The 12289-nt window shown below is 36.6% G+C and overlaps 4 protein-coding genes across 4 annotated transcripts; 3 read left to right on the top strand and 1 right to left on the bottom strand.

Moving 5' to 3' along the window:
* The first annotated feature begins 554 nt into the window (after positions 1–554).
* LOC122291318 (transmembrane protein 45A-like) lies at positions 555–2199 on the top strand. Its single transcript, XM_043098995.1, has one exon. The coding sequence runs from the start codon at positions 762–764 to the stop codon at positions 1713–1715; it is 954 nt and encodes a 317-aa protein (XP_042954929.1). The 5' UTR covers positions 555–761; the 3' UTR covers positions 1716–2199.
* Positions 2200–3415: 1216 nt separating this feature from the next.
* On the top strand, positions 3416–5318 carry LOC122292513. Its single transcript, XM_043100906.1, has 3 exons — positions 3416–3618; positions 4709–4802; positions 4899–5318. The coding sequence occupies exons 1-3, from the start codon at positions 3437–3439 to the stop codon at positions 5115–5117; spliced, it is 495 nt and encodes a 164-aa protein (XP_042956840.1). The 5' UTR covers positions 3416–3436; the 3' UTR covers positions 5118–5318.
* Positions 5319–6044: 726 nt separating this feature from the next.
* LOC122292614 (non-specific phospholipase C6-like) lies at positions 6045–7580 on the bottom strand. The gene is made up of 2 exons (XM_043101059.1): positions 7319–7580; positions 6045–6369 (listed from the first exon to the last, which is right to left on the bottom strand). The coding sequence occupies exons 1-2, from the start codon at positions 7350–7352 to the stop codon at positions 6071–6073; spliced, it is 333 nt and encodes a 110-aa protein (XP_042956993.1). The 5' UTR covers positions 7353–7580; the 3' UTR covers positions 6045–6070.
* A 2350-nt stretch (positions 7581–9930) lies between these two features.
* LOC122291351 (transmembrane protein 45A-like) lies at positions 9931–11475 on the top strand. The gene has a single exon (XM_043099039.1). The coding sequence runs from the start codon at positions 10080–10082 to the stop codon at positions 11019–11021; it is 942 nt and encodes a 313-aa protein (XP_042954973.1). The 5' UTR covers positions 9931–10079; the 3' UTR covers positions 11022–11475.
* The last annotated feature ends 814 nt before the right edge of the window (positions 11476–12289 follow it).

Below are 12289 nucleotides of genomic sequence, written 5' to 3' on the forward strand. Positions count from 1 at the left end.
TATTTTAATGCATATATATATATATACATACACATATAGATATAGATACTAGATAATTACGTGCACGGCAAGTAACCCAAAATTATATACTTTTTTAAAATATGATCAGAATGGGAAATTAGTCACTACTAACGGATCGAGTGGCAAACAACAAATTATAAAATAAGTACATGCTAAATTTCCTCAATTTTTAGAATACTTGTGTTTGGATACTGGGAATACTTCAACACTTATCAATATACTCCATTATTATTTATTATTTTATTATTATTTTTTAACTATTTTATATTATTATTTAATATTCTATTATTACTTTTTATCTTTTTTTTATTACTATTCATAATATATATCAACACTTCCCAATACCTAAATTCAATAAAGATCAAATATTACAGTACTTGTACGTCCATGCAGCTTGTTGATCTATTTATTTTGGGTTCTAGAAAACAGGCTGCTAAATTCTTACCCGGAAACCCATTGGTCAATTCTGATTAATCTTGTTCCCCAAGTCAGAAATTGGCAAATTCAAACTTCGAAACCCACCTTAGAAGCCTCTAGAGCCCCACCTTGCATATTTCAGCGTTTCAACCCCCAGACCCTTCTTAAAACCCCAACCCCCACTCTCGCCGCCATTATTATTATTCATTCTTGAACATCATCGCACCCAAACACAAACACTCTCTTTTTCCCTCTCTTTTATTTTTGTGCTTTCCTGATCTCCCTAGCTCCTCCAAGGCCAAGAAAACCAAGAAAGAAAAGCGATGGGCACTTTGGTGGGACATGTTGCACCTGGATTTGGCTTCTTTCTCATTGGTCTTTGGCACCTCTTTAACCATATCAGGCTCCATGCTCGGTACCCAAATTCTTATACCTCTCCCCCATGGTTCCCCGCCCCAAGATTCAAGTATTTGGAACTCTTCTTGATCATGGGTGGCTGCTCTGCCTCCATAGCCATGGAGCTCTTCATTGGCCCGGACAGACACCAGCCCCTTGACCCTGATGGAACTATCCCCTCCAACCATCTCCATAACTTCGAGCACTCCTCCATCTCCATGACTTTCTTCGTCTACGCCGCCTTTGCCATAGTTCTTGATCGAATTGGCACCAAAGCTCAGCATGGGCTAACCCAACTGCTTGGTGCCGTAGCCTTTGCACAGCAGTTTCTTCTCTTTCACCTTCACTCAGCCGACCACATGGGCCCGGAAGGCCAATACCATTTGCTTCTACAGATTGTTATTTTCGTTTCTTTAGCCACCACTCTCATGGGAATTGGTCTGCCCAAGAGTTTCTTGGTCAGCTTTGTGAGGTCAGCCAGCATATTATTCCAAGGTATTTGGCTTATGGTCATGGGATTCATGCTCTGGACACCAGAATTGATTGCCAAAGGTTGCTTCATGCACCTTGAAGAGGGTCACAAAGTGGTCCGTTGCTCTGGGCACGAGGCTCTTCACCGGGCTAAATCATTGGTAAACATCCAGTTTAGCTGGTTCTTGATTGCAATCACAGTTTTTGCAGTGTGCTTCTATCTCTTCTTGGTTAAAGCTTTTGGCGAAAAGGTGGAGTATGTTTCATTGACAAAGGAGTCAGATGATCATGAAGAGCAAGAAGAAGATTATGATGATGTTGAGTCCCAAATTAAAAAAAGCGAATTTGAGAACTCAAAGAGCTTTATTCAAATGGGGAAAACCTTTTCACCTATTGACATGGAAAGGTAGAAGATGGAAAGAACAAAAAAGGGATGTTACTTGGTTAGGGGTAGGTTTGATTAATAATTAGCATATATAGAATTAAGGGATAGATGTGAGTAATTAGCATTGGGTACGAAAGCACTAAGTCGTGCATGGGATATATCGCCCTGTATTTTAATTAATTAAGTCAGCAACAATTTGCTGGCTTGGTGAAAAAAGAAAAGCATTGAACTTTGTTAAGTGAGCCAGGGGAAAAGTAGTGCATGTTGGGGGTGGAGTTATTTTAGCTTGCATTGATGGGGCTTTAGCTTAGAGCTAGGCGAGTCCCTTCTTGTGTTTGTATGTCTAGAGAAAGTTGAGAGAGAGAGAGAGAGAGAGAGAGAGAGAGAGAGAGAGAGAGAGAGAGAGAGAGAGATGAATTTGTTTAGTGTATCTTGAGACCCACCAACTTGTATAAAAATATTTTTGGTTTGACATTTATAAATTAATTAGCTTTGTCGTTATTTTTTCTTTATTTATGATCAATTCATGTCGTGTAGTCCTTGGATAATCCGAAGCTAAACCCCATCTAGCTGATCTCGATCTAATTTCCGCAAGCTAGCGCGGTCATGTGGCTGTTTCCTGACACCTTGCGTTGCACTCAACGAGATAAATTTTCTAGGCAATCTGTACGTACCATGAAAATTACCTTTCGTAAAAGAATATATTAAAAAAAACAATATAACATCAACGATAATAAATTAAAGTACTAAGTAAATACCCATAAAAAACACTGAGGCTTTAATTAACATACAACTGTTGATGACAAGGATGCATCCTTTGACATGAATAACAACATATGATCATTTATAGATTATGACAAGCAAGCGCCAAAACATCCTACATGATTCAGTAACTAATCAATTAATTATGATTAAGATATAACATATTCGACATTTACACATGACCAGCATCATGAATCTGTCGTATTCCTGTGATCATCGTATAGTACTATTGTAAGAAATTTCCCGATTGAGGGAATTAGAAATATGTTGATGCTGATGATGAAATGGGAAATTAAAGATATCATGGCACGAGGGAAGAGATTTGGTGCATGCGCATCATGCATTTCCTAATTAAAGTTCTTGAATTATTAGACAGTTTATAAAGAATTTGAGCACGTGCATAATACTTTTATAATTTTCATATGGTTTAAAATTAATGATTAATAATTTTGAAATAATTTTAATAACGTACGCGCGTCACATCCATAAGAAATTATCTCATAATTAATAGATCTTGTGTTAAAAAAATGAAAGAAGGAAAGTCCTGCATGCAGCTCATTTTTCTAAGCATCTAATACTTTCTTGGAAAGATTTCAATCTCTCACTCAAAAGCACGTCACGTCGCTATTGCATTAATGGAGGCAACCTTATGAATGATGATGAACTGCACGCTGATGTTGCCAACTTTTTTCTTCTTCTGCATAGACCCTGCATGTACTCGATCGATGAAGCTGCTTCCACTCAAAAAAAAAAAATCATTAACGTCACGTTTGCTAGCTTTTGGTCCAAACTTCAGCTGAAAAGCTCCTGAATAATCCCAAAACGAGCTTTTTTATTTTCAGTTCTTCTATATACCACCGGGGTTGCGCCCCCGGTGCGTCCTCGGCTGACGTGGTTACTGCCACGTCAGTTAACTTATTTATATATTAAAAAAAAAAAAAAAAAAAAAAAAACAACAACGGACGAAGCGGGAATTAAAATGAAATGGGTTTCCATTTTCAATTTCGCGTGGGTTTCATTTTTGTGCCTAAACCACTGCCGAGTTTGTTCTTCTCCTTGTCCGTAACACGCCGTCGTGGGACAGTCCACATCTTTGAGTCACAGTCATCGTCGTGGGTGAGAGAGCTACTGGGTGGAGTCGTTGTTGCAGGGGAGAGAGCGATAAGGTATATTATCCTTAGATCCAGTAGCTAGATCTGCTAATTATTTTTGTTTGGGTTTCCATTTTCGTGCCTGAACAGGAATTTTTGATATATTTATGTGTTAGCTTGCACAAAATTACTTTGTCCATATGTTATGTCCTTGTTCTTCACGAGGTACCTCACTGTCTGCACTTTGAAACTTTGGCGCTCCGAGACATTTGTGCAATAGAACTCCTTTGTAAGGTCTTTGTCTTTTAGATATGGTAATTTTGGTGTACCGTATGTCTTGCTAGTAGAGAAGTGCTACTGAGCCCCGTACGTACTGACCCTTTCGAAAATCCTTTGCATATTGAAGTACTTTCTGTTTATGGATCTCTTTCTGCATCTAGTGCACCACGGGGGCTCATGTTCACATCAAATATATTACCAACTAACCCAAGTTTGTCAATGTCTAAAATATCAACAAGAGTGCTTTTTACATTCTAGATCTGGACTAACATTTGTTGAATTTATTTGTCTCATGTTGAGTGTCTGCAGACTGCAGCTTTGAACTCCATGATTGTTTGGACCAAAGTTGATAGGGATTGATAATTTCACATACAATTTTATGTATGCAGGGTACACACCCTTGGGCATTAAAATCAAATTTTTATAAAAGAATAGGGTTGCTTGAAATGATTTATTTGGTTTTACATAATATCTGAAGGCAAACCCAAAATTAGAGAGCTTGGTTCATTAAAACATTTCATTTCGTGTGGCATTTCTAAATATCCTGTTTTGCTTGGAAGTGACACTCCAACTGATTGCAGCCTAAAAGTTACTTAAAGCACATTTGTAAGTTGTAAGTGGTGATTAGGAATTTATGGGATGGGGTAGATATTAGATTCCAAAAATTCAACACTCAAAAAAATTAACTTGAATGAAAATTTGCATTAAACCTATGTACTGTTCAAATTTGAGAAATTTTACGAGTTAATTAAAAATTATCAATCAACATTGCTTCTCACATTGCTTCTAATTTATTATTGTGGTTATAATACTCCTATATTTATTTGAAGGAATATCTATATCTGCTGTATTTCTTTGCTCCCTTATTTGCATTTTTACTCTTTAGATCCAGTATTTGCATTTGGCTCCCTCTCAGCATGGGAAACGGGAAAGAACACGCATCTACATTAACACCATGTAACTCAAATCCCCTATCCGCGGTATGTTCTATAGTTTAATTTATCATTAACATTAAGATGTGTTGAGTTGATATATATTTCCAAAATTATTCAATAACTTTATCCAATATGATGTAGGACATACCATCAACCTGTCCAGAAAGCCCAAATTACATGCACCCTTACTATGGAGAAGTGCCTGCGTGGTCACCGGGATTTATGCCAAATGCTGGTTACCCATTTCCACATAACACGGAAACTCCAATTGAAGTGCCATGTACATCCTCTGCAGTTGAAGAAATTAATGAGCATAGACCAAATCCACAAGAATGGGATGGATGGATCACAACTGCATGAATGATTTTTGTGGCTTGAATGGGTTTTTGTCTACTTTTAATGTATTTTTTAAGACTTTAATGTATTTTTTTGGAATTTAATGTTATTTATGTTGCTTGTATGTAATCCAGAGATTTTTTTATGGATTTAAGGAATTTATTTGTGGATTTAATGGATTTTTGGTGGATTTGTGGATTTAATGGATTTTCATCTGCAAGCTAATGACATGACATCATAATTTTGTGCCTTTGGAAGTGACTTGTTTGTTTCAGCTCAGGAAGTGAATCAGGCATTACTAATTTCATATGCATATCATCAGGAAGCAATTGTTGAAAAATGCAATATTTCACAGCTGACTTTATACTTTACCGTGCCTGTGATGCACTGCAGAATCCTGGGTAATTTTACCGTGCCTTTCATTCCATGCAAAAATCCCATGGCTTAATCATTATGCATAAAAAGTTTGAGTATTTCAGCTTTTAACTTGCTTTAGCTTGTTAGAAACTTAGAACCCCTCTGCATTCCTTCCCCTTGCATTCAAGTCCCATCCAGTTTTTGGCACCATAAACATTCCAACAGAAATTGCTACATCTATTTTTATTTTCAATTTATTTTTTTAATGTGGATGTCTATATTAACTAAATACACGCAAGAGTTGATGAATCTGTTTTATTATCATCATTTTCCAGGGCTGTGATTGGCTAATCTCTTTAGATTAGCAATCAATTTCCTTTACAGGGGGTTTTGATAGCATCTATAACCACTTGAAGCAAATGAGACAACGATTATAGCCAAAATCACAATAGAAAGTACTACTTCCCCTTGATTTTTCAAGGCGGAATTTATTCCACTTCTGACAAAAACCAAAAAAAATGGTGGTCACTTTCTGAGATATATTTATAACCAAAGAAAGGACACTAACATATATAATTGAGTAAAAAGGGAAGATGACTTTGGAGGATTTTTTTTATTTATTAATTATGAATGGAGGATCTGTTGGTGAGAGATGATCTCATATCTACAATGGTAGATTCATCCACCCCTAACATGATGGCTTCTTTGCTAGCTCTTTTAAACCTTGCAACAACACCCTCCACATACTCATGTGCTTCTTTCACATTCATTTTGCTGCTCATTTCATCTGGGAAACTACTCAAGAAGTGGTCGCCATTAAGAACAGCTGCTAGTTGAAGTATCTCACTTTGAAACTCGGTTAACTTACTTTCTTCCTTTTCTTCTGTGGTCCTTAAAGGTGTCACATCTGGCAGAGTCTCTGCAAACATATGCATGTTAGGCTAAGGTAATTTCTTCTAGTACTAGTTTGTGCATATTAAAAAAGATACAAATGCAGATCAGCATAATATAAGATGAAAGCGAAAGACTGCCTCTAAAACTTAAGTTTGAAGCTTCAAAACCCTTAGTTAATGATATGCACCAAGGGGCATTAGTTACTCTAACCAAACTACTAACAACAAGTTCACTTGTAACAACAAATTCTGTTTTGTTCATTTTTTGAATGAAACAAAATGAAAAAAATAATATGATGGAGGTCATAATTTGAGAAAATGGACAAACCCAAGGAGCAATTTAATAAAATTGAATCAAAGAGTGAAAAAAATAAACATGTAAGACCCAAGGACTGTTTTAGTACTTAACCAACAACATTTCAAACAAACTAAACCTGGTCATGCCAAGCATCCTAGAGCTAGTGGAAAGTGAACTGCCACATCAACCATGTGGAATACAGACAAACTTACAAGAGGCAGCATGATATAGATGACTTACATCAAATTAGGGAAAAGGTATGATTTAGGTTATTTAACTACATGCTCAAAAGGAAAGACTTGGCAACTGGAAAAGCAAAAAATGTTGGGAAGAGCAACAAATATGGCCCAACACAGTAAACTTGTGATGAAGAATTCTTGCGTCAATGACCCCTGGTTTGCATAAGAAGTATCCATTCAAGTTGAGATAAGTCCTTAAAGACGACAGCAAAAACTAGCACGAAGGAATAAAAGTTTTAAATCTCAGATTTCATAAAAAAAATAACAGTGAAACATCCTACCTAAGACATAGAGACAAATAAAAAAAACTTCATTACAACAATTTCAAGCAGCATTCTTTTCAAGAATAAAAAATTGATCAGACTACAAGCATGATCTTTCACAAAAAAAAAAAAAAAAAACAAAAAAGTTATAAGAAGCTAAGCACTCTGTCATTACCAGCAGTGTTCTTTTCTTGCAGTGGATCCCCCATAAAAAGCTAAACTAAGAACGGTTTGCCAGTTCATGGGTTCGTGTGGGTTCACGGGGTCGTGGAGAAGAGAGGGATGGGAGAAGACAGAGATGAGAGAAAACAAAGGGATGCAGGGGAAGAGGAAATCTAGATCTGGGCTTAGGGTTACGTGGAGAATAGAGGGATGAGAGAAGATAGAGATAAGAGAAAGCAGAGGGATGCGGGGAAGAGGAAAATTGAATGAGGGAAAAGAGAGGGATTTTAGCAGCAATAAAACGGCGTCGTTTATCATTTAATGCCACGTAGGCCCCGGGGCCGCAACGGGGATATAAGCCGGTTGCATATAGACTTTTCCTTTTATTTTTTATTTTTTTGAACTTGAATGTGACATTATTATTGATGTATTGAATAAGAGATTAGAGCCCTCCTAGGTAGGTAGCTAGCAAATGTTCCTTGCGAGCATGGTAGCTTATCTACGTAAAAGCTATGGAGATGTCCTTAAGAAATCACTTGCTTGCTTTCTTTCTTCTGGTGCGGGGCCTTGCAGTCATGTCTCTTAGCCATGGATATTGTACGCAGTTTGAAGGAACCTGATCTGCAACTCCTCTCAAAACGCAACTCAGGTCCTCCTAGACTCCAAATATAACGTCACATCTCCAATCTCCCGCATGAGAGTGGAGTACAGGGGAGCTTTGTCTCTAATTCGTTCGACCCATTCCTCGTTTCCCACTTCAATCGAAGGCATGACCCCACCTCCATTAATGTGCATATAAAGGTTTAATTTTCTAGAAAAAACTCTTGCTCTTGTGCCACTCAAGTGGCGCGTGAATATCACACGAGTATATCATGGCCACTCAAGTGAAAAGTAGTACGTACTAGCCATGATTCACAATATTGCTGGCTCAGTTTTCTTGTATATTAAGATTTAATTGCTAGCTGAAAAAAGATTGACCCTAAAAGGGGTTTACCATATTTGAGTAGTTGATGTAATAGTACTACTTCAGTCTTTTAAAAAATAATTAGAGACCTATATTGTTTGTTTATCCGGTTAAGATGAAATAAAATATTTTATTAAAAATTAAATAAAATATTATTATAATATAATTTTTTTAAATAATTTTTATTTTAAAATTTTAAAAATTAAATTATTTATTGTATTTTATGTGAGAATTTAAAAAAATTATAATCATTATATGAAATAATTTAATTTTTTATAACTAAACACGTAGAACACATGATGATATTGAACAATTTAATATTAATGGCTTTGGGCTTGAAGATATAAAATTCTTATGCAATTATATATAATTAGTCATGAATATTATAATTCATAAAACACGTATAACACATGATGATATATTGAATACTATTAACAGCGCGCTTTGGGCTTATAGATTATGTATCTTATATCTCTTGGAATGCGCATCCTAAGCTAGTTTGTCATGACTAATGTGGTGTATAGAATTTTTCTTATTATAATTTTCACAATAAAATTACTAGCAAAGTTTGGAAAGTGTACGTACACGCATACATATAATATATATATATATATATATAAACTAAACGACGAACACACACATGATCATGACACAAATTAAAAGCGCGTACATAGTCAAGAAGAAGAAGTATAAAATTAAGAAGTGATTTGGAATATATGAGGAGGAGGAGTCCTATTGCATATATATCTATATATATATATATATAATGATATCATGTTACGTAGGCATGAAGCAAAATTATGAAGAAGCTCAAAATTATATTATAAAGGGCTCTTTAATTAACAAGCTGGTGGAAGCTCATGCTGAGATTGATCATGAAGATCAGTATCACATACGTACGTACGGGATGGTTTCTGATCAGCTGAGCTCCTTCCAGGAAGATACCTAGCTAGCTAGGCGCCATCGCTTTCTGATGTGCATACATTCCCAACATATGATTAATTAATGAGTAATGCTACGTACAGTCGTGGAGTATGTAAACGTTGTATAATTACTTTTAAAAAGAATAGAGTCCACGATTAAAAAGTTAATTTTGTTTCATGTGTGTCCTATATTAATTTATTTTTTTCAAAAAGACTACACGACGCTTGTATAATCACGACTGCAAATATCATTTCTTTTAATTAATATTCTCACGATGCGCCAAAATCAATAGTACTACTCATTAAATATTATATATATATAGATGCATGCATATATATATATGTATATGGGTTTATTCTAGTTAATTATATATAGCATGCGTATAGCTAGCTAGGTGGATCGGTGAATCATGTGAACGTATAATTCTCCCGGCCAAACTTTGTGACAAGCTGCGCATGCATGCACTATTAAAGTTACATTAATTGTAGAAATATTGCATTGTACGTGCAGCTAGCTAGCTAGCACAATTTTCATTTTGTAATAATTGGTAAATAATTAAGTACTATACTGCATGCATCCATGCATGGTCTATTTATTTATATACCGACTCGTAAGCAACAATCTTTTACATAAATAATTGTGTCAAACTAATTAATTACCCTTCTCAAAGTACGAAGTCCTTTGGAATTTCAATTTTCAATCCCAACCACACTCATAAAACCCCCCTCTTCCCCCCCAATCCTTCTTCACACCTGATCTCTCTCTCTCTCTCTCTCATTTATTTTGTGCTTGCCCCCTTTCTCTCTCGACAGCGACTGAAAACCCACCCTTTTTCTGCTCTCCCTCCAAGGACAGCAAGCAAGAAGGAGAACCTTGTCACAAGAAGATGGGTAGCATGGTGGGACATGTTTTGCCAGGCCTTGGTTTTATTGTCATTGGATTATGGCACCTCTTTAACAACATTAAGCTCCATGCTCGGTGCCCAATTTCTTATACCTCTAGTCCTTGGTTTCCAACATCCAGATTCAAGTACTTGGAACTATTCTTTATCATTGGAGGCTCTTGTGCCTCCATATCCGCAGAGCTCTTCATCGGCCCGGACCGACACCAACCGTTTGACCCTGATGGAACCATCCCCTCCAACCATCTCCGTAACTTCGAGCACTCAGCCATCTCTATGACTCTCTTAGTCTATGCGGTGTTTGCTATAGTTCTTGATCGTATTGGCACCAAAGCTCCTCAGTACGGGCTAACCATGTTGCTCGGTTCCATAGCCTTTGCACAAGAGCTTCTTCTTTTCCACCTTCACTCATCTGATCACAGGGGCCCGGAAGGCCAATACCACTTGCTTCTACAAATTGTTACTACTGTTTCTTTGGTCACTACTCTTATGGGAATTGGTCTCCCTAAGAGTTTCTTGGTCAGCTTTGTAAGGTCAGCCAGCATATTACTCCAAGGCATTTGGTTTATAATAACGGGATTTATGCTTTGGACACCGGCAGTGATTCCTAAAGGTTGCTTCATTAACGATGAGGACGGTCACAAAGAGGTCATGTGCACCGGAGATGAAGCCAATCATCGCGCCAAGTCATTGACAAACATTCTATTTAGCTGGTTATTGATTGCGTTCACCATTTTTACAGTGTGCTTCTATTTGGTTTTGGTTAAAGCTTACGGTGAGAAGGTAAAGTATGTTACATTGAAAAGGGAAGAAGAGGACGAAGATCAAGATTTTGATGATGTTGAATCCCAAAAGAAAAGCGAACAGCTTGACATGAATTCAAGGATCAGCCTCATACAAATGGGAAAAACCCTTTTCACCAACTGACATGGAAATTAACTAATTAAGTCAGAAGATCATGAACATCATGCAAGAACACAAAAAAGAAGGGACTAGCTACGTAGGAACGTGTACATGCAAATGTCTGGGGCTATCAGGTCCCGGCCAACATATCTTTTGTTTTTTGTTTTTTATTTCCTTGTTTCCATATCTAATTAATTAGGCCAAAAATATTGATCTTGCTGGCCATGTACTTGGGGTGGGGGGAAAATTAAAAGGCTGAGCCTTGAGGGAAAAAACGAATGTGCATGGGGGATAAAGCAGGGGAAATTGGTTTGAAATTATTGGGTTTTGTTGTACTTGTGGTTATCTTTGGCCTAGCTAGCTTGCTTGCTGATGTGATCGGTACGTATATACGTCCCGCGATCGATCGATCGAGCTTAATTAACGTATAAGAAAGGTTTACATCACCCGGCCAATATATATCCATGCATGCACGCAATGCAGCATCCACGAAGTTTCTTCACATATATATAGCCATTGCTAATTGAAAGTTACATAATTAATTTAATTATATATGTTTGTATAATCTAATAAATTTGTGGGTCCTGCATATGTCAGCTATATATTTTAGTTATTTCATTCATGTATTAATTATATCAAATCTTCACAGTCATTGCGCATATATACTAGAATCAATATAGTATTTTAATTTTTTTTTTATCCAATATAGGATTTTCTTCAATAAAGGAATCCAACCTCTCTCTCTCTCTCTCTCTCTCTCTCTCTCTCTCTCCCCCAAAAAAAAAATCCTCTAATTCCTTCCTTCTCTCTAGACACCCAAGAATCTATCTCTGTCCGCGATCCTGCCTGGGGACTGGGCCTCCATTCCTTTTGTTTTCATCTCCCCCATCTTCTCAATGTTTATACCGATTTTTTATCTCCCTTTGTTTTTTCATATCTTTTCTCTTATCAGAATCTAAAAATGTCCAATTTATCGCCTTCTAGCCACTAAATCCGTACATGGATCACACTATCGAATTCCTTATGGGTACTTTTGATCCAAGATGGGCTGAAATGTTGTCGTTTGATTAACATGTGTGATTCACGTGGTTTTGATTCCATGATTTTAACGACTACACATGCGGCACTTATAGATTTGTTGAACTAAAGTCTTCAAAATGGGTCCATCCCACTCTCACTATAAGAGAAGTAGGCTTTTGTAACCAAACTTTAGTGACTAAAAGGATTATTTTCTTTAAAAATTGTGGAAAATAGTCATTTTGATTATTAAATTTTGATCACAAAAGCCCGCT

The sequence above is a fragment of the Carya illinoinensis genome, chromosome 13, assembly GCF_018687715.1.
Source record: "Carya illinoinensis cultivar Pawnee chromosome 13, C.illinoinensisPawnee_v1, whole genome shotgun sequence".
Lineage (NCBI taxonomy): Eukaryota > Viridiplantae > Streptophyta > Magnoliopsida > Fagales > Juglandaceae > Carya > Carya illinoinensis.

Coding starts and splice junctions, on each gene's coding strand:
- LOC122291318 (XM_043098995.1), top strand. CDS start 762: ATGGGCACTTTGGTGGGACATGTTGCACCTGGATTTGGCTTCTTTCTC.
- LOC122292513 (XM_043100906.1), top strand. CDS start 3,437: ATGGGTTTCCATTTTCAATTTCGCGTGGGTTTCATTTTTGTGCCTAAA. Junction 3,619..4,708: donor GCAGGGGAGAGAGCGATAAG/GTATATTATCCT, acceptor TTTACTCTTTAG/ATCCAGTATTTGCATTTGGC. Junction 4,803..4,898: donor ACTCAAATCCCCTATCCGCG/GTATGTTCTATA, acceptor AATATGATGTAG/GACATACCATCAACCTGTCC.
- LOC122292614 (XM_043101059.1), bottom strand. CDS start 7,352: ATGGGGGATCCACTGCAAGAAAAGAACACTGCTG. Junction 6,370..7,318: donor GCAAGAAAAGAACACTGCTG/GTAATGACAGAG, acceptor ATATGTTTGCAG/AGACTCTGCCAGATGTGACA.
- LOC122291351 (XM_043099039.1), top strand. CDS start 10,080: ATGGGTAGCATGGTGGGACATGTTTTGCCAGGCCTTGGTTTTATTGTC.